At 36.0% G+C, this 21,733-nt stretch overlaps 1 protein-coding gene across 4 annotated transcripts; it reads left to right on the top strand.

The window, feature by feature from the left end:
- Positions 1-49: 49 nt before the first annotated feature.
- LOC104902675 (general transcription and DNA repair factor IIH subunit TFB1-1) lies at positions 50-20,181 on the top strand. Of its 4 annotated transcripts, XR_007270118.2 has the most exons (21): positions 50-382; positions 481-559; positions 1,767-1,825; positions 2,062-2,134; positions 3,259-3,400; positions 7,391-7,466; positions 7,645-7,740; positions 9,636-9,680; positions 10,845-10,901; positions 11,006-11,161; positions 11,266-11,331; positions 11,687-11,816; positions 11,979-12,035; positions 12,115-12,242; positions 12,321-12,512; positions 12,618-12,731; positions 15,863-15,940; positions 17,110-17,157; positions 18,505-18,799; positions 18,917-18,985; positions 19,816-19,845. XR_007270118.2 is itself a non-coding variant. In XM_010690531.4 (20 exons), exons 1-20 carry the CDS (start codon positions 296-298, stop codon positions 19,900-19,902), a joined length of 1,839 nt encoding a protein of 612 aa, XP_010688833.1. In that variant the 5' UTR covers positions 50-295; the 3' UTR covers positions 19,903-20,181. The 4 variants fall into 4 exon arrangements, 3 of the variants coding, with proteins under 3 accessions (XP_010688833.1, XP_010688834.1, XP_019107306.1); XM_010690531.4 differs by lacking the exon at positions 18,505-18,799 and having other exon boundaries at positions 19,816-20,181; XM_010690532.4 differs by lacking the exon at positions 18,505-18,799 and having other exon boundaries at positions 12,118-12,242; positions 19,816-20,181.
- Positions 20,182-21,733: the final 1,552 nt, after the last annotated feature.

The raw sequence follows: 21,733 nt of genomic DNA on the forward strand, positions 1-21,733 counted from the left end.
CCCTTTAATATATTAATATATAGATGTCATTAAAACTCCAACACTTGCCATTGTTGCCCAGTATAGGCGCAAACGCTAAAAACATTCTGCCAAATTACTCAACTCAGATTATCGATTCATATAATTTCTGGGAGATTCTCCCTTCCATTTGCTCCATTTCATCAATTGCATTCATAGATTCGTTGATCCTGGTTTAAAATTAACATTATATATCAATATATGTCAAATTAAAATTCGGAGGGTTTCCAATTTCTTGAAGTTGTTTGATCGAATTATTTTCGATTAAATTCTAACAATGGGGTCTGGTGGTGATGTTATAGTGAAGCGCGCCAAATATAAGAAAACTGCTAAGACCCCCGGCATTCCCGGTGTATTCAAATTGGTATATACACTCTCAACTCCTAAATTTTTCATGATTTTGCAGTTTTTTTTTTTTTTTTTTTTTTTTTTGTGTTTCGACAATTTTGTTTGTTGTTGCAGACTGTGGAAGAATTTGCATTCGCTCCTAATGATCCTACTTCTGGAACCAGATTTCGAGTTAGTTTGAATTCAATTAAAGGTGCTCTACGTTTCTTTTTTGTTTTTCTTTAATATATATTTTTTGATTTTGTAGGCGACCTGCGCTTGAAATTGATTGGTAGGTGAATGAATTTGTGAGTAGGTTAGGTTAATGAATAGAGGATGTTGTGACGGAACACAGATTTAACGCGGTTCACTAACAAAATGTTAGCTAAGTGCACACAGTAGGGGGAAATGATTTTATTAGGTTTAGGAGAGAGTATAGATTACAGAATTGTGAATAATCACCAGTGAGGCTCAGAATAATAAAGAGGCTCAGAACTGATTTTGTTAGTGAACTGATTTTATTTGTGCTGTTGGAGTGTTGGTAGCATGTGGGTTACTGCTGTAAACGAGGTGAGCTGAGCTGAGCGAGTTTTAGCGCGTTCAAGCTAAGCTTGATAAGGATATAAGTGTTTAAGCAGGGTTCGAACTCAAATGAGCTTTCCAATTTCTTGTTACCCTTGAAGCATTTCACTTTATGGAGCCGGTACCGTGAGTAGAACACTCTCTTAATTTTTCGAGATCAAGTCTTGAGCTCAAATGAGGGGTAAACGAGCTTGGTTTGGTAAATAAGCTTTGCAATTTGTACCGCTATTAGGAGAGATTAAATAAAGAAATACTCCAAATAATTATGAACACCAACATGATATCTAAGAGCTGAAAATGAAACGGTCCAAATAAGAAATAGCCCAACTGCAAAGAAGTGCAAATGTCTTTAATTTTGGTTGAAACAACCACCAACCAAATGATGACAAAGTGTATTTGTTTAATGATTTATTGATTTAATTTTCAAAAAGCAAGAGAAATCCTAATAAGGTAAATATTATTTATAAAAAAGCCGCAAGTACCAAACAAAAGCCGCAAGTACCAAACGAGTTGTTCGTGGATAAATGATTCGAGAACAAAGGTGTTTGAATTTGTCTCACGTACTAAATGAGCTTCAAATTGTTGCGTGAGCTTGTTCATTTACTTTAAAACAAGTTTTGACAGATCTTGTTTACAAGCAGTTCAAACATATCGCGGGTTGGATTTTGGGAGGTTGGCACTTGATTATACATTGTTGCTTGGTAGGACATAATCAAGAGACTAAAAGATTTATATTTCTATGGTTTAATTGTCAACCATTTTAGATGTTTGATGCCTTGTACTGTTTAAGGGCGTATGCTTGTTGAAATGACTACTTGTTTTCTTTCTTCTTTATTCAGGGCACAGATTCACCAAAGAAGAAACAAGTAAACAAGTGTTACTTAATCTGCTGAAGAAGGTTCTCTTCTTTCTGCTACAGAATTCTTTTTATAAGGCTACAAGAATTTGATCAAGGTCCTTTACTCTAGGTTCCAACTTGTCAAGGATCAACAGATAGAGTTAGCTTTAATTTATTGTTTTTGCTTTTTTTTTTCTTTATTTGCTGTTCTATGTGATTGAGAAATGCCAGCATTTGGTGTCCCCTTAGTAATGTTAAGCTGTTATTTTGATTCCTATTGCCGTCTTTGATCCTAGGGTGAAGGATCGGAAGGATATATCTTTGAATTTGAGAACTTCAGAGATAGAGATATATGTCGGGATTTTGTGGGTAAGTCAAATTTTAGATATGACGTTTTTTCTTATTATATATATCTGGATGTCTAACATTTTTCTTTGGGAAACTTTGCTGAGAAATGGGTAACACCAGTAAGGTCTAAGGTAGCTCAGCAAATGCAACCATGTCATTCATAATTGGTGTCTGTGATATCTAGTACAGGAGTCCAAAGAAGTGAACTTATTGATCAGATGTGATATATTGCAAGATCAATTTTAGCACATTTATGAAATTCTATCACTAAAGATCTGGGATCTGGTCAACAGTAGTTTGGAGAATCACAAGATGAAGTATATACTAATGCAAGTGAGATAATAGGTTGCAATGATCTTTCCAGCCCTACTGGGCTAAAAGTCGTGTCCAGGACAGGTTGCTTGTATGTAATGCTTTGCAGGATCTTCTTTCAAAATTATACTCTCAGACTTGATGGAAACATTGATATAGTGCTACTTTTGTTACTATCTCGTTCTGGTTTATGTTCACGTCCTTCCGTGTATGGGTTCTCACTTCTCAGGATACTCTCGATAGAATAACGGATACCAAGTTCATTGGAAGGATATATTGTTTGATCCATTGAGAAAATCTTAAACTAATCTTGGATGGTAGAAAGAATTCCAAATTTCTGATTAGAAGACCTATGTGTGGTCTGGAGAGTTGGAGACTGATGACTGCAGTATGTAGAAGATACTTAGTGATGACGACATCTTCCCTTGAGGTTCCAGCTTTTTTGAAGTCCAAATAGTTGTGGTGTTCTTACTATAATTGTGTTTTCGTATCTGATAGTAGTTATACTATGGATAGTGAAATGTAATTGCCTCATCACTAGGTTTATACTTTATATTGAAGTTCTTGCTGAATTAATGATTAAAAGATACTTATATTACCTCTTCTGAGCCATGAGTATTGATGGGATGCTTCTTTGATTACACTAATGGAGTTCAATTTCTAAGTATAATATGGAATACCTTAATTAAAGCAGTTTGTAAGATCTATAACTTAAATGTTGCTGTATGCATCTTTCCATTTCATGACATGGATTTCCTATCACCTTTCTTGAATGTAGGGTATGGTTAAAGTTTTTGGTCCTGATGATGTTTAGCATGACGCCTTGTGAACAGGCAAGGCCCTCGAGAAGCATACAGATGAGAATCAAGCAGATCAGAAGCACGCAGATGAGAAGCAAGCAGATCAGAAGCACGCAGATGCTCAAATAAGTGCAAAAGAAATGGAGCGACGGATAAAGCTTTTTCAAGATGATAGGTAATTCAATTATTGGAAGTTTTTTTTGCGACTCTAGTATTATGTGAAATACATTATTGTACTTTTCTGAAGGATGTGGCATATGAGTGTATGTTTTTGTAATTCTATGTAAACGATGTGGGTTATCTCATATGACATTTACACACTTTCAACAATCAGGGCTGCACTGTTGATTTTCAGGTTAAGAGGAAAATATATTGATTTTTGACAATGACAATCATGAAAACTGCAGTGGTATAGGACCAAAAGTTTTTCGATGAGGAGAATATTAATAGTAGAAACTTATTAGATACAACCTTTTTTCTGGAATAAGTTTAAAGGCAACTCATCTCCTAGTTTTCAAACTACAGCTACTTCTGCCTGAAGTGATTGTTGTTGCTCTACACCTGAAACGCCATTTCATGAATCGAGAGGTGTGGACTTTTTTTTTTTGGACATTACCTTTGGATCAACATTGCTGTCAAGATTGCCAGAGTAACAAGTCCGCATGATTTCTACAGTTTCAAGATCTCTATCATCACTCACCTACATACATTCATATAGCAGATAGTGGTAGTAAATTTACTATCTTTCAACTTCCTTTTCCAGAGGATTCTTGTGATTGTAAATTATGGAGCTTGGTGATCTGCTGCTTTCTTCAGTCTAGCTATAGAGATTTCCAATTACATTGTCAAACCATTGGGTTCATCCACTAACAACTAACAAGACCCCAAATTCCCATTTTCTACTGTTTTGCTCCAACTTAAAAGGAAGAAGTTCCAGAGCAAGTGAAAGTTTTTATATGGCAGCTACCCTGGACAAATTCAATATTATTTTATAAGTTGCAGGTTCAGAGGCCCAATAATTTTCTAGAGCAGTTGCAAGTTACTTATAGGAGTTCCAATAACTTCAAGGATCGGATATGTCTGTTGAGATATGCTTTCTCTTATCACCTGTGGGTAGTATGGTCAGAGTGGAATGATGGGATATTTGGTAATTGGATGTCGAGTTAGATTTCGTTTGTCGGAGATGAGAGAGTTTTGTTTGTTGCCCTTCTTTAGGTTCATGGCTTCATGCTCATTAGTCTCAGGGATCTTATGAGCTCGCCCCTAATACCCGATGACCCTACCAGATGTTGAACACGATGGGAATTCTCCTTTATTTTTGTGTGTTTTATTAAGCTCTGAAGGACATCTTATCCTTCTTTGAAATTTCCCTTTTTTCATAAATGGATAACGATCACCCTGCCCTCAAATCCAAAGAATCCCAGGGGGTATTTTTATACACGAAACAAGTTGTAACTTGTAAAGCAGTATTTTGTGAGTTATGTCTTATTAAGGTCTCGTGTGAGGATTTCTCGTCCTTTACATTGCACATACAAAGAAACTTTAGTGTGTAAAAGAATGGTAGGATTATGAACCTTAGGAAAATTTTGGATCTTTGCAGAATTCCCCCTATAATCTTAGGGGGTGTTTGGCTCGCAAATTACTGGTATCAGGTGTGGGCTTAGAGTGGGCCAAACCTATACGAGGTGTTTGGTTGGCGAAACTATGATCTTAAACCCATACTTTTTAAACCGATACAGGTATAGGATTTAGAAACCCTTGCTGGCTGGTGATATGGCTTATAGCAATCCCTTAGGTACCAAATAAAAAAATAAAAAAAATGAGAGACATAGATTGCTGTCAAAAGATAATCAAAGGCTCGTCATTCATCTTCTTCCATGCGAGGTAGTGACCTTTAACGCTAAGGTGGTTGCCTGTTGAATTGCCTATTATAGACGAGAACTGCTATTATTGTGGGCAAATTGTTGCGATTGTTGTTGTCCTTTATTAATCTTGCCAAAAGAGCTTTGGTGTAATATTATTCTTCGAATTAACTACAAAACATCTCTATATAGATTCCTTACAAGAACAGATCATCATAAAATATATGTAGGCTCTTAATTGTATTTGATAGATATACGACTACTTTACTTTGGTTTATGGTTTACAAGTTTGGAGTTTTGACTTTTGAGGATTGGATTTTTGATACGGAAAATATTATATGAAATATTGTGTTCTAAATATTTATAACTTTGTAAAATTATATTGCAATAAATTTTGGAGGTTAAGATCTTGGAAAAATAGAAGAAAATTATATTACAAGATAATAAACATAAAAGTTCTAAAGAAGAAAATATTATGTGATCAAGGTAAATCTATAGAATAAATAAGGTAAACATGAATAGTATTGATTTGATTCCTGAGTCCAAAATGTTTTTAAGTCAAACAACATGTAAGAGGATTTTATTTACTCCATCACTGAACCAAAGACTTGGTACCAGAAATCAAGTCCAACCGATACCACCCTGGTTTGATTCATGATTTCAAACCTATGTTGCTCGGACTCTTCATTTCACCTCCAGTACCCGTGTCGGATCCTCGACACTCGGACATGGGTGGGACACTTGGACACTTTGTTTTGGGCTAAAAAATAGAAAAAAAATCCAAAAATAGCCGAGTCGGACACTTGGACACGTATCCGTGTCGGACATGGGTACCCGAGTCTGAGCAACATAGTTTCAAACCCATAGGAACCAAACCCACCCCTTATGCTCAAGATTTGAGGATTTGACTTCAAGGATTAACATTTGGTGCTTGCTGCACTTGTTGGGATTTTTCCTAGTGCTAGGGCATACTCTGTTCAATATGAGGCATTTGTCAAGTGTGCTTTTTTACTAATAGATATGTTTATGTTAGTGTTGTTGCTTGCTAGTTTACACACATGTAAGTTTAGCTTGCTGCAATAATGAGGATTAAGCTGTCCCTAATCCTGATTATTGAGTCAAGGATCTGGGCTTTGACTACCACAGAGGTGATTGTGCTCATTTCATGAGTTGTGACAGTTTGCTTTCTTGGTAACCTTACACTTACCAGAGGAATATACATGGAGCTACATTATGTTGTTCCCTAGTTCAACATCAGAACCAAAAATATTACCCATCACGAATACGTTGATAGGGTAATCTTTTGAACAGAACGTCTTGGGTGGACTGGGTTCACAATAATTTATTGTGCATCCAAACTGACTATATTAGAAAAAAAAAACGACTATATTATACGAAAACTGACTATATCATACAAAGACTGATTATATAAAAGGAGATTATATCATACAAAAACTAACTACACAAATAAAAACTGACTATATCATATGGTTTCCATGCACCATAAGTTATAATGAACTTGGTCCATTCAAGTTTTCTTTGTCTTTTGAATAGCCCCTGAATATGTCTATATTACTGCTTCATAGACATAACCTTTAGTTCACGCCAGCAACAAATGATCTGCATTGCCTGCGAAAGTGACTCGGACCGCATTCGGGATCTGAAATCATGCAATTGGTCAAGTCCACCTGGTTGCTTGACCCACTAGTTTGAGAACCACAACCATTCTCACCAACAACTGCACCACTTTGCCGACCAAGCACAACGGTATAGTCCATCCATGGTTTAGCAATCCTTGTCCTTGCAGCAAAGATCAAGACCCTTCTACCCCTTTTACAGAAAAGGCAACTCCAAGAATTTCCTATCGGAATTAGATCTAGCCTTCACCCAGCCAAGAACTCCCAAGTCGCTTCTTCTCTGCATATTGAAACCCCTAGCAGCGGAAGAACTAAGACCCTCTCACTCGTAATATGCTATTGCCTCTAACATAACTTCCCTTTGGGTTTTGGCACTGCTCCTTTCCTGAATTTTGACAAATCCACTATAATTTGAGGCTTTCAAGGAGAACAGTATAGTTGTGACGATCTGCTAAGGCCCATTTTTTTAGGAGAATATGGGAGATAGAGTGAGTGATAGAGCGAGATTTGGATTGAGAGATTGGATAGAAGAGAGGACAAGGGTGAGAGAACTACATATATATTTTTTCATAATAAACAGAAAACGGAAAAGGCAATAAAAGTTCCATTCTTTCTCTTGTTCTGTTTCTACAATAATATAATATTGATATTGGCTATTCTTTGCAGTGAGCTGGGGAAACTTCACAAGCAATTGGTTATTGGTCGTATCTTGACAGAGGACGAGTTCTGGGCGACTAGAAAGGTTGATGATTTCCGAACAGAGTTTCTCAATTTGACTGTGTTTATCATTTATTCTCAAAATATAGTGGCTAGTGCTTTCTTCATGTGTTCACTCTCTTAGTGAACAAATTGATTTTTTTTGGGGGGGCTAAAAGCAGACTATATTACATTTCCTTATCCTTGTCCATGTTACTTTGCAGAAATTATTAGATGGTGGAAATAATAGATCTTCAACCCAGCGAGTGGGATTTAAAAGTGCTATGATTTCGGATATCAAGCCACTAACTGATGGTCGGGTACAGTATGAAACCTCTCTCTCTCTCTCTCTCTCTCTCTCTCTCTCTCTGCACACACACAGACACACACAAACACACACCCACGCACACACACACACACACAAACACACACGCATACGCAACACACAACACAGCAGCATAAGCTGTTGAGTCTGCTAGGTTTAGAAAAAGAGAGACTGACATGTTAACGATTTTTGTCATGATGAATTGGTATAGTGTTTGAGAGTTATGTGTGCCTTTTTTCGTTGGGATTGAGGGGATGTTATGGTGTTTTGTCTTGACCAATATAATAAAATTGTGCTTTCTCTTCTGGTTGAATTTACAAACTTTCACATACCATCTATCACATTAAGGACAAGAGATGGCTTTCTACGCTTGCAACGATGTCTTAATTCCTATAGCTGTGGTTAACTGTTTGCTTTGGAAATTATAAAATGTGAAGTTATGGATTACTTATCCAGGGGTTTCTCAATGGAAGTTGGCGGTCAGAATGCTGATGTAGAAGTAGTTTTATTTTTTCTTCTCTAGTCTTTTGTAGATTCTGTGTGATGTGTGGACAATACTGTCATACTGAAAGCTATAATATTAATAGGTGTTGCAAGTAGGTGATAATTGGTCAATTGAGTTCGATCTCAGCATAGTTTATCTTATAGGCAGCTCAAACCCGAGCTTTAGCTTGTCGAGCTCAGAGACTTGAAAGCTGAACTTGGCTCATGAGTTGATTTGTACTATAGTAATGAGTATGTTCTAGTATTCTTAATTCTAATATACTTTGAGATCTTCATAAGTATGTTGTAAAATTTGTACTATCATATGTCATTTCTATTCTTTTATCTGTTCTTATAATTCAGATATCCTCAAGCTTTTTTAGCATAGCTTAGCTCTTTGCAGCTTTTAGCTCATTTAGGTTTCAGGCCTAGTCTCGTGAATAGGCTGAGTTCATTATCACCCTTAAGTGTAGTTTTTTGAGATTCTTAACCCATCTATTCTTGCTCCCTAGAAGTAGCGGCATTTTTCTTGGATTTATGATCTACAATAGTTTGTTGGACTTACTAGAGACACTGAGACACATCACTTCTTTCTTTTAGGTATCAGATGCTCCTTGGATTTCTAGTACATTTCTATTGGTATAAGGAAGTTCGGGTTTGATTATTGGGGAATTAGTTTGTTCCTAGATTCTGGCCTATATTCATCATCAAAAGGGGAGTTTTTCTTTTGGAACTTTGACATGCTTATTTACTCTTATATTATCAAATATCAACAAAGATGTATAGGCCTTTTTAGATGGTCTTTTACTGTGAAGTGTGAACTTGAGGTTGCAAATTTTTGCTCAAACTTTTATTTCCAGAACCACACAAGAGCAGGATATGGTTATCTTAACAGGGCAATGTGTTATTATGAGATGCTAAAGAACTGGAAAGCTGATATTTCTGGAATCGAGCTTGAACCTATATGGCTATACCTGATCATTTTTAATGCTATGATTGAATTTTGTTGCTTTGATTGTGGAATCATGGGAGTTCTCGTGTACGCTGGTGAAATATGAACTGTTAGCCTGTCATCTATCGATAATGCAGCAAGTATAATGCAAATATCTTCTAAAAATTTGGTCTCTAATCTACTAGACTTAGATTTTGTGGCATCCAGATTTTACATGGTAGCTATAACGAAGTGTATAGTTTTATAGATTGGTCATACCCGCCTTCTTAATCTACTAGACCTAGCTTTTGTGGCATCCAGATTTTACATGGTAGCTATAACGAAGTGTATAGTTTTATAGATTGGTCATACCTTTTATTACTCGTGATTTGGCTTGTTCTTTTACCATCTTTTCTATTGCATTGTTTACAGAAAGTTTGATTTTACTAATTCTCTCTTTACTTTTTTCCTTCCAGACAAATAAAGTTACATTCAGCTTGACACCAGAAATCATACATCAGGTATCCACTTATTTTTAGCTCTTAATGATTTACCTGGATTTGACATGGGACTTTGGCGATTGAGTTTGAGTATCTTACTTTATTCCAGTTTCTTGTACAGAGAGATCAATACTGTCAAAACAGTAGGAACTGCTGTATTCGAAGAAGTTTGTTGAGTGCCTTAAATTCCAGTTAAATAATGCCTTAGGCTGGTCTGTGGTAAATTTTATTTTGTCTCATCTTACTAGTCAAAGATTAGGGAAGCTAGGAGAGGTTCAAATGTTGTGCTTTGATCTTAACTTTTTGTTGAATCTCAGATACCTCTCAAAAGAAAGTTAATTGTATTGGCAGATAAAGAAATAGAGCAGACAAGTAACAAAAATTATTTAGATTGAGCCCACCTGAACTGGAGCTTATAGGATTAGGCTCAAGCTTGACTCAATCAACAACAAGCTTTGGGGGGGGGGATTCATGGTTTATGTAAGGCCATGATTTATTTTGATTAATTATCATCCTGTATAAGCAATGGTTTGTTTACACATCTTCCCCTTCTTTCGTCTCTTTTTTTTCGTTTGGGGGAGGGGGGGGGGTTATGATGTCATGAACACACCCAAACCACCACTGAAATTTGTGTATTTCAGGCACCAAAAGAAGCAGCTTGAAGGTTCTAGATTTGTGAGCAGGCCAGTGATTGCAACATCAGCTATTTCGCCTTTACTTTACTTCAGCTATCTTGTCTTTACCTTAGAATAATCCCTTTGGCCAGAAGATACTTCTAGGGCAACCTTTAGGAATAAGTTTATAAATAGTGAGAGAATTGTAAGGAAAGGTATCCAGAAAATATTTGAGTGTTTGTATTCTTGGGAGGAAACAGCTCCTCGAAGGCTGTGGGCACATCTTGTTTTTATTAATATACAATCTCATTCTCTCTATATTCTTATTAAAGTTACCATCTTTACTGTTTAATTCCCTCCTTCAAGTTGATTAATTACATTTGACGGAATACTATTTGCAGTACTAGATAATACAATTTTGCTATTTCAGTTATTACTTATGGTTCAGTAAAATGAGCTTCTTTTGGTCTACTCTATCTCTGCTCATGATTCTTATATGACCCTCTTCTATGATTCCTTTTTATTCGAATATTCTATTAAGGCAATGTGGATTAATTGTGAATTTTATCAGATTTTTGCTGAAAAACCAGCAGTTCATCAGGCTTTTCTGAATTATGTGCCGAAAAAGGTGAATATATCTTATTTTTCAAAAACTTGTTGCCTACTCGTCTAATAGTCCTTCTCCATTACACTTTTAAGTTAATTTTTCGCATTTTGGGGTGTTTACATCAGATGTCAGAGAAAGACTTTTGGACCAAATACTGCAGAGCAGAATACCTTCACAGCACAAAAAATGCAGTAGCTGCTGCAGCAGAGGCTGCTGAAGATGAGGAGCTTGCTGTTTTCTTAAAGCAGGATGAAATACTAGCAAGTCAAGCTCGTAGAAAGGTGATATTGAAATTGTGTTCCAAAGTTATGCATATATATACTTGTGCTTCTGTCTGCTTCCTAAAAGGCCGCTTCAACTTACATTGTGGTTATGAATTTTGCAGATAAGAAAGGTTGATCCTACTTTAGATATGGAAGCTGATCAAGGAGATGATTACACACACCTTCCGGTATATTGAGCATAATTATTCTCGTTCTTTAGATATTTACGCACACCTTGATTTTGTAAATAATTGCTCCAAGGTAGCTCAAGGGATTGAACTTTTGTCCTTTACCCTTCTTTTGTGAATGGGTGACACCCCCTTGATATTAATCTAATTCTACATTGCTTAAAAAAAAGTTATTTTGTTCTTTAAGTTTCACAAATCTGTCTTCTAAAGCCTTACCTTTTCATTTCAAGACCTGTATTTTTGTGAAAGCTCCTGAATTTATCTTTCTGTTTATTGACACAATTTGAAGTGGTTAAGACTTTGCAGTACTTTAACTACAGAACTTTCTCATCCCTTTTCTCATTTCACTAAGTAGGATCATGGAATCCCTCGTGATGGTAACAAGGAAATCACCGAGTCCCTTTCACACTATGATCAATTCAAGAGGAACCTTTCACAAGATTTGAATCGTCATGCTGCTGTTGTCCTCGAGGGAAGAGCTCTAGGTTAGTTTTTTCCAAGACCTGGCTAGCTAACTTTCAAAATGGAAGGATTTCTGCATTGCCTTCTATGTAGTAAATTTATGTAAGAGGAGGGTTAAGACGATAGAAAATAGAAATTAGCCTACAATTTTACTTCTCGTGCTGATGAAGATGATTTTATCTTAGATGTGGAAATAGGGGACACTCGGACTGTAGCAGAGGCACTTGCCAGGTCAAAAAAAGGTCGTGAGCTTGTTTTCTCTCATGTCAATGTATCTTTCATCTTTCTTTCACAATCTGAGCTGGAAATGGCAATGTGCAGTAGAATTGGTTAATGACACATCTGAGACGAATAATAACCAGGAGCGGTTTAATAGAGTCTGTAGAATGACAGAGATCGAGGATCTGCAAGCTCCTCATGAGCCACTTCTGGCACCACTCTGCATTAAGGTTTGCATCTTTAGTCTAAACTGGTCTAGCAGTCTGTCTACGATTCTGTTATTTCATCTAGTTTTCGTGTCAAATCAGGACCCTAGAGACTACTTCTATTCACAACAAGCTAATGCACTGAAAACTCTGGGAGATAGTGCAATCGGAGGTAGATCTGTGAATCGCCATGTTAGCACGGGGGATGCTTACTGCTCTATGAGGGAATCCATTTCTGACATTAAGTCTGTGGGACTTCAAACATCCATCATTAAAGCTGAAGTTGCTTTTAAGGTGTGTTTACTCTAAACTCTTACTTGCTGTTTCATCTGCTTCTGAAGGGATGGCATGTATGTCCTGTTCATGCAGAGATGATTAATTTGTTGCACCCGTACTCAGGTTCTGAACAGTTTGACTCATAATATATCTAGTACGAAGTACACTCTTGGGAGTAATAACCGGGAAACTGTACTGGATAGATTGCCCAGCAGAACAAAAGAAGAGTTGTTAAATGTAAGCAATCATCTTTTGTATTTGGGTTTTTTGTCCCAAACTACCTTTAACTTTCAAGTTTTTGCGAGAAACTACCTTATAAAAAAATTGTTGTCCTAAACTACCTTACTTTACAATTTTGTTGTTGACAGCTACCTTATGCCGGTTTCCGGCATTGACTTTTTTTTTTCAGTTCAAAATTGTGGGAAAACAAAAATTACCCTTGTGGGAATTGGAGGGTGATTGTTTCAATTTTAGTTTAAGTAGAGAAGAGGAATTTAAGTGGATTGGTGGTACAAAGTGTCACGTAGATATAGGGAGAGAGAGAGCGCACACCGGAAAATGAGGAAATTAGGGTGGGGAAAATTAAAAAAAGGGTTTGAAGAGGTCAAGTGATATAATGTGACAATAAAAAAGCGGAAAAAACAAAAGTCAACGTCGAAAATCGGCCTAAGGTAGTTGTCAACAACAAAATGGTAAAAGTAAGGTAGTTTGGGACAACAATTTTTTTATAAGGTAGTTTCTCGCAAAAACATAAAAGTTAAAGGTAGTTTGGGACAAAAAACCCTTTGTATTTTATTCATTTCTGAAAGATGTAACTCTTTGCTGAAGCTGATGATTTTTAAAAATATATTTTATCTTTTGCTCTTATTCAGCCCTTCATAGGTAGTTCAAAAGAGTCATATATCTGTATGTAACAATTCTCTGAGCAGTTTGTGACGATCAAAATTTTTTGGCCTTATACCTTGTGTAAGGAACTAATAGATGTTTTAGGCTGAGAAATCAAGATATTCCCACTATGCACAGCACACACTGGGGATATGACCCCGAATTAGGGAACCCTGGAGCTGAATGATTTGCCTGGGGAACCCAAATTAACATGTCCTTCACTTAGTGCCTAAAGATCTTTTTATAGAGTGCAATTTCCCTCCACTTTCCTCCTCATTGGTGTGTATTTGTCAAGTGATGAGCTGACTTCAGAACATTGTGAGATAGTGTAGGAATTGGATGCCTACCAATCAATTTTAAGGTCCTCCTCAAAAACACCCTTCTTTTTCGCAACCTATTATTATAATTCCGGGGAAGACAGGATTTGACCCCGTGATCTCAACTCCTCAAAGTTACAAGTTGCCATCTTCCCCTTCATTTGACCCCCCCCCCCCCAAAAAAAAAGAACATTATAGATTGCTTCTTATAGGAAAACTACTTGGTTTTTTACCTATTCGTTTTTTTCCTGTCGTATTAGTATTATTATCAGCTACCAGTACTATGTAGCACTATTATGTCTTTCCTCACTCTACTACAGCTTCTGTTGGAGTGGTTTTACTACTATGTTTGCTTGTATTGCTTCTTAAACCATTTTACACTCAAGAGTTTTTCCCCCCATTTTTTGATGAGAGCAAGAATTGGTTTCAATTAATTAACCAAAGAGCGTAGAAATATAATTCTTCTTAATCGTTGTCATTGAGTAATTCGTTAACTCCCAGCCTCCCTAGCATACAAGGAAGGTAAGTAAGTTTATTCTATACGAAAGCACGTCAAATCATAGAGTGGCTCCTAAGAAGATAAAGGGATCTTTTTCTAACTAAGTACACTACAATAACGCCATAAAAGGTGTGCATAACCAACTCTGTCTTCTCAGTTACTCACCCCAAACCCCACCAGAGTACATTGGTCATAACTTGACAGAATTCACAGAAGTAACGGAGGAGCTCCCCTATGCTAGGTAAACAACAAAGGCGTGAGCTATATTTGCTGATGACACGACAAACAAACAAATTATCTGAGCATATATTTTTTATGATTTATTAATCCTTTTTTTGAGCTATCCACAAATAGAAGCTCTCATCTTAATACAAACCTCTTTTGCATTCTTAATTATATTGGAAGCAAGGAAAAAGAGGAGACAACTTTAAGGATGCCTTTTAGGAAATTTAAGAAGTTCTACTTGGTGTACTTGCTGTTTGAATGTTTTTTCTGGATGGATTAATATTAAATCTACATTCCTACAGCTTTGGGGACGATTCAGTGGCTATTCTTTGCCGACTGTTTCCTTGAACACATTCAATCTCTTTGTGACTTACCCATATTAGGCTATCAGAGTGTTACGGGTGAAAGATCTCTGTTTGTGTTTCACCCTTGAAAAATGACCGTCCAACCTTTTATCAATAATCTTTTTGATGCCCTTCAAGATTTTAATGCATTAGAGGGTAGAATTGTGATACTAGGTAGTGATTTGTTATGTTATATAAAAACCAAACTATATTCCTCGAAATGTTAATAAGTAGGTTTATATGGATGATGGTTAATACCACATGTGGACCATTTCATTGTACAAAAATCCAAATCACAACGGTATCATATAGAATTTACCCCCAAAATTTTTAAAAATGAATAATTGATGTGTATTTTCTTAGGATAGTTTATTAATCACAATTAATTTAACCTCTCATAAAAAAATCACAATTAATTTCTATTTTTATTTTTTGGTGCAATGATTAATTTGATTTGGTTAAGACTTTAGGAGTAAGAGCGTGTATATCTATGGTTAAAATGCTATTTGGATGGTTGTTGCTGAATTCTGTTGGACAATCTCATTTCTCCTTCCAGTTGAAATTCTTTTCTTAATCTTTTCTTCATTTGGCCAAACAGGCAAATAGGAGGAAAGTTTATTCCTGGAAAAACTTGTAATATTGAATAGAGCAAATTCAATACAGGATTATTGATGTCTTAAACAAAGTTTCTTTCATACATCCTCCTAATTATTGGAGTGGTTGCAACTAGATGCTCTTTTTTACCTTGTTATTAATATGGATATGTGCTTGGAGACTTGGAGCTAATTTTATTGTAATATTATTCAATTTTCTATGCAAACAGTCATTAGATTATGAGCCAGTATGGTACATGGATTGCTTCATATAATAGTTCTCTCTCATGCGAGTCATGGAAAGCTAATATCGTGTGTTTTGTTTGATGTGTTCTGTCCAATAAGATAATTTACTTGTCACGCTCCATGTATCTTATATTTGACTTCAATGATTGTAAACTTTTATGTGATTATGCATTGTTGGTGCAGCATGTCTGGGCTCTTGGGATATTATTTGGTTATTCTTACTGTTCATCCTACTAATGGCACCACCCATTCTTTTCAGCACTGGGCATCCATTCAGGAATTGCTAAAACACTTCTGGTCATCATATCCAATTACAACACAACATCTTTCTGTAAAGGTATAAAGTATATTGTAATTGCTGGGTGATAGAATTCTTTGATTTTAGGACTTCCCTATTTTTTTTTCCATAAAATTGTTTTTAAAATCTGAAGTCTTTCTATGTCAACTGGAGCACCCTGCACCTATCTTCTATCTTCTACCAATTTCATTGTGTGATGACGCTTAGCTTGCATACGTTGTTGGTGTGTGTAATGCTCCTGATACTGATAGGGTCAAACCTGCCTGTCGAAACTCAAATCTGATTGTCTTGTTGGAGCTTCAGTATTCCTTCTCTGTCATCTGTTTTTTTTCTTTTTTTTTCCCTTTAGTTCTCTTTCTCTGTTTCCCTCGCTCTTCTTGTTTGGCCTGATCAGAGTCGCATAATTCGCTAGGGGTGTCTGCAAATTGGTTCGAGCTTTCCAATTTGGAATTCGCAATTTGTGGATGAAGGGGCTTGTGATGCTTGTCCCTAAAAAATTCTATGCAACGCATCCCATTCCGAAATTCATTACGCTTTCTGGAGCAATCTGCGAATTATGTGACACTGGGTCTGCTTTGCTTCATTTATTTTAATAGAATTCTTCTGTTTGGTCTCCTACTCTGCCTTCTTTTTTTTTATTACTGAAATGCCCACTTTCCCTTCATCTCTATCATCTTTTTATTATTTGTGTCATGGATCCTATCTTCTGAAAGTTGACTGCTTCTGTGTTTTCTTTGAGGAATGGAGGAAGGGGGGGGGGGGTGATAGGTGATATACTGATATGGCCTACTTGTGTATTTGTGTTATAGTTTTATGTATGAAATGGCTATGGACTATGATCATGAAAGACATTTGACCTAGTAATTTATATGCAAGACCTTTTTGCAATTTCTTTTAGTCATTGTTTTCCAGTCTCTAATCTTTTGGGGCTTCACAGTTTTGCATGTTTTCATCCTGGTTTCGTTTCTTCAGTTTTCTTGCTACTCAGCGAGTACCATTTTCCTAGTAAATGTTTGTAAGAATGCTGGATAATTGACCTCCTAAAAGGCAGGAATACCAGTTCCTTTACTTGGTCAAGGATCATTATTGTTGTTGCATATGTTCTCTAATTTTTTTAGTTCCTGTTGAGGATTGATTCAATGTGTAAAGTAATTATTTTTTCATGCTACATCTGAGATCACTTACATCGATCTTATTTGAGTTTGCAGGTTAATAGACTGAAAGATGCAATGGCTCAGATATACCCGAAGCTACAGGTGTGCTTCTTTGCTTTCTGCCAGTACTTGTGATTTTCTGTTCTTACTAAACAATTTTCAACAATTGTAAGCTTCAGATTAGTATAAATTTGATCAGACACTTTGATCATTTTATGCTTATTGAACAATTAGGGTAAGATTATCCCGCAGATTTTACTTAAACTTTAGCTTTGTCACATCAGCTTTCCATTAACTTGATTACTTTTTATTGTTTAAACCCATCCAATTTCACGTATACTCATCCACAGTTAAAAGTCTAAACCTTGGACTCATCCAAATTTCTAATAAATATTCCAAATTATTTCTATCAAAACTTGAGAGCCACATGGCAATTAATAATTAGTTGTTGAACTTAGAAGTTGCATACCCATGTGATCCATTTTTGCTTTTGGATCTCAAATTGAGTCGTGGATACTTAAGACCTCGCTTCAGACTTATCATAAACTATGGTCTTTAAGGCACAGAATGAGATATTCTTATGCCCAAATTTTGCTGACTCAGTGCTTTTAAAATAAATAATAGGCTAATGTTCACTTATCTGCAAGGTATCACCTTGCGGAAGGAAGAAAGATTTTTTTTCTACCAATAAACAATTTTCTTGTATATGTAAATGTGTTCTGTTTTTTCTTTTCGGTTTTGGGGGGGGGGGGGGAGGTTGTTGTGGCTTTGATAATATTCATAATTCTTACAATGGTTGCCCAGAAAGGAGGGATTTCAGGGACAACCATCTTATATTTTCAATAACCCAAAAGCAAGAGTAACCGAGAAAAAATTATGTTGCCACCAAACAAGAACCTTTATGTATCTTTTGCTTGCCAACAACAATCCAGTAAGCGTCCTCCTTGCAGGCTACACATATACAGTATTGTCTTGGTAGATTCAAATGTACACAATCTTGAACTCTAATCTCTGAAGTATCCACAAGAAAATTATGTTGCCACCAAACAAGAACCTTTATGTATCTTTTGCTTGCCAACAACAATCCAGTAAGCGTCCTCCTTGCAGGCTACACATATACAGTATTGTCTTGGTAGATTCAAATGTACACAATCTTGAACTCTAATCTCTGAAGTATCCACAAGAAAATTATTTGCTTAATATTGGAAAACAAAACGACAATAATTATACTAGGAACATTTTTTGAATTATTATATATATTACTTAGAAAAGTAATATATGAAAATATAATCATCCATCGAACTTTGTTTCCAAGATTTTGGAGTTGTAACTATAACAGTGTGTGTCAGAAATTCCAAAGCTTGCAACAATGGTGGAAGAAGTAATAAAAAGTTCAATTTCATACATTGTCTTTATTTCTGCTTGATTGAATGTTGTCCTGAACTGTAGGTATGTGAACCTATATGTCAGCATGCTCTTGATCTCTGTTTTTGCTGGTGAACCACATCTTCTTAGTGCTTGAGGCTTCTTACTTATGTTGATTTCCTCTGTAGTCGGCATTTTTCCCATTATTGTTGACTTGCTAGTTTCTGCTTTGCAACAACCAAGTAAAGGGAAGTTCTACCATTTTTGGTTCATCCCTCATATTCGAAGAAAAGTTCTCATGACTGTTCTCATTGGGATTATTGTTTGGTGGTTTTTGGGACTTTTACCTAGTTGATCAATGGATACTGTTGCCTATTTGGTGAGACTACTAGAATGACCTATTTGCATGTGTGTGATTGGTCCTAATTTCAATAAAATTCCTTGGTAAGGAAAATCTGTATTCGATATTTACACTACTTTTGGCTGTTAAGTGCAGGAGATTAAGGAATCTGTGCAGTCAGATCTCAGACATCAAATTTCCCTTCTGGTTCAGCCTATGGTCCAGGTCAGTCTAGTTTGTATTTTGTACCCGGAATGGGAGTGTCTTCTATTATTGGATGGTCTATTTATTAGGGAACTAGAGAGATGGTTTTGAACGTTCAATTTTCCATTTTCTATGGTGTTCGTCCTCTCTTCTTTTTCTCTTTTTTTTTGGCAGTTGTTCGCCTCGCCCTCTCTTTTATTCCAATAACTGGACTGTCCAATAATTGGAAAGGAACCTTAGGCGTGCACCAGTACTCGCATCTTCCTTTTGTCATTGAATTGTGCATCGTAGATTTATGTGATATCTGAAACTGACTGTCCTTGCCTACACTTACCTTCTCATGCTGCTTTTTACAAGCTCTTTTTACGCAATGTTTGGAGGTGTAATAAAGGTCAAGGCAATATCATACTCTTTCCTATCAGGATTTCGCTGAGCTCTCCATGCATTGAAGAAGTTAAAGGCTGTCAACTATCTTGTTCATTTTGTCCAGTCAACAGCCTGAATAGTGAATATAATACTCCATCATTTATTAGTTGTAGTCTTTGTAGTACTGTGACTTTCACGTGTGCCAATCCTCAATTTTTTTCCATTATTATTTCTGAACTATCAATTAGTAAATATTTTCGAGAACTTCTTATTATGGAGAATATATATTCAGACAAATCATTCAAAGTACTATTATTGGTCCTTAGATGCTGACGCCAAGTTTTGATTAGACCTAGATCATGGTATATTGATTTACGGATTTTCAAAAACTAAATAATTGCTAGAGGGCATGATGTCTGCAACCGGGGTAATGCTTCTAATTTGCTTTTCTAGTGTTTCTGAGGGTGCAATTGATCTGCATGCAGGCTTTAGATGCTGCGTTTGCACATTATGATGCGGACTGGCAAAAGAGAATGGCAAAAAGTGGACTAAAACCAAATGGATCTATCTAAAGTTTTGTTTTCATTTATTACATTCTTTTCATCATAATCTCGAGTTACATTTAACAATTTTGTTGTGACAACAATCTGTTGTAGATATACTTTTGATCATTCCTGTATAAGTAGAATTTTGGGTTGTGATAATAGTGTTTACATGGTTGTAGGAAAAATTTTGTGTAGGAAAAAGCAACTTTGATGTCCTCGCTATTGCAGGAATAGTAGACCTGATGTAGAGGAAAACTTTGTCAGGGTCTGATATATGCAAGAATTTTACTGAGTTTGACCTTTTTACTGCCTCTCTTTCTGGCTTCTGCAACTCAAATCGGGGTGTTTGCCTGATTCTAGTTGATGAAAGAACTCAAAATCCCTCATTGACTGCCATAACCTACATGATTGGCTGGATTATGCGCCAGGCAAAGGGAAGGAGACGAAAAGGTCTCTTGATATTTTCTTGATTATATCTAGTCGAACCCATTTTTGCTATGCTACTAGTACTTGTACTTGCTCTGCTATTCTGCCCAAGCCTGGTTGAGGAAGAAGTGGGGGGCATAAAACAAAAAAAATATGTTGGTGGCCGGGCATACTATACGTAAATAAAAAAAATACTATACGTAAATAAAAAAAAAACAATTCGCGATAGCACGTAAAAAAAAAATGTAAGGCCCACTCCACTTCGACAAAAGACCCATATCCGAGTTCCATAGCTTTGGATCTGCTGTCCAGATTATGATTTTCCTACTCCCAAAGGGGAAAGGTCCTTCCCTTTGGGGGAAGGTCAAGAAAGTTGGTGACGTGAAGCCCCGTGAACGGCGGTCGTAACTATAACGGTCCTAAGGTAGCGAAATTTCTTGTTGGGTAAGTTTTGACATGCACGAAAGGCGTAATTGTAGTGTTGCTAGGCTTTTATTTTTACCATCATCTCTTTTTTTTTCCAATCAAAATGATTTGCAATAATGTATGACAAGTTTGACTATGTAGACAATTGCCCAATTATATATTTCTTTTTTTTATAACATGATGCCTCAATGACTTGTCTAAGATATTGGTTGTAACATTGCTGAACGACTAGCAACTCTTTCCTTATTATGCCCTCCGTTAACGAAGTCAAAGCTGGAAACCCTTGGTCAATACTGGAATGATTGTCATTATGTTTCTTTTGGCAAGGTTTTTTCAGTGTTAAGGTTTGACTTGAGCAAAAAAAGGTTGTTTTGACAAAAAAAAAAATTGCTTACAAAAGGTTGTTTCTAATAATTTTTCCTTATCCATTTTAACATTTTTCTCTTTACATTTTTAGTGATTGTTTAACATACATGAAAATTTAATTCCTATGGGAAGTTTCATTTCTTAGAGAATTATTTCTCTTATGTAATTCGTAGGAAATTACCTTAATATGTTTGGTTGATATCAAGGAATTGGCACATTTCATGAATTTATGCGAGAATTGTAAATGATCAAGAAGGGGGGTGACTCAGTTCTCATGTTTTGTGGGAATTTCAATTTTCCAATGAATTTTCATTGTCCTCATTTTCCTCATTTTTTGTCAACCAAACAACTACACAAATCTGAAAAACATAGGAATTTCTATTGCCTGTATTTTCCTGGTATACCAAACAACCACTTAATTATTCTCTCTTACTTTTCAATTTCTCTTTCAATTTTTTCCTTCTCTCTTTCAATTCATAACTTGTTGGTTAAATAACTACTTAAAAAATTATAATACGAGGAGTCGATAATTTGAAACCCCTTACAAATTCTAAATTGAAACACATGACCACCTAAAAGTGATAGTAAATACATAAAAAAAAAGGTTTTTTTCACCAGGTACCCCTGTGGTTTTTCAAAA

Source organism: Beta vulgaris, chromosome 9 (assembly GCF_026745355.1).
Source record: "Beta vulgaris subsp. vulgaris cultivar EL10 chromosome 9, EL10.2, whole genome shotgun sequence".
In the NCBI taxonomy this organism is placed as follows: Eukaryota; Viridiplantae; Streptophyta; class Magnoliopsida; order Caryophyllales; family Amaranthaceae; genus Beta; species Beta vulgaris.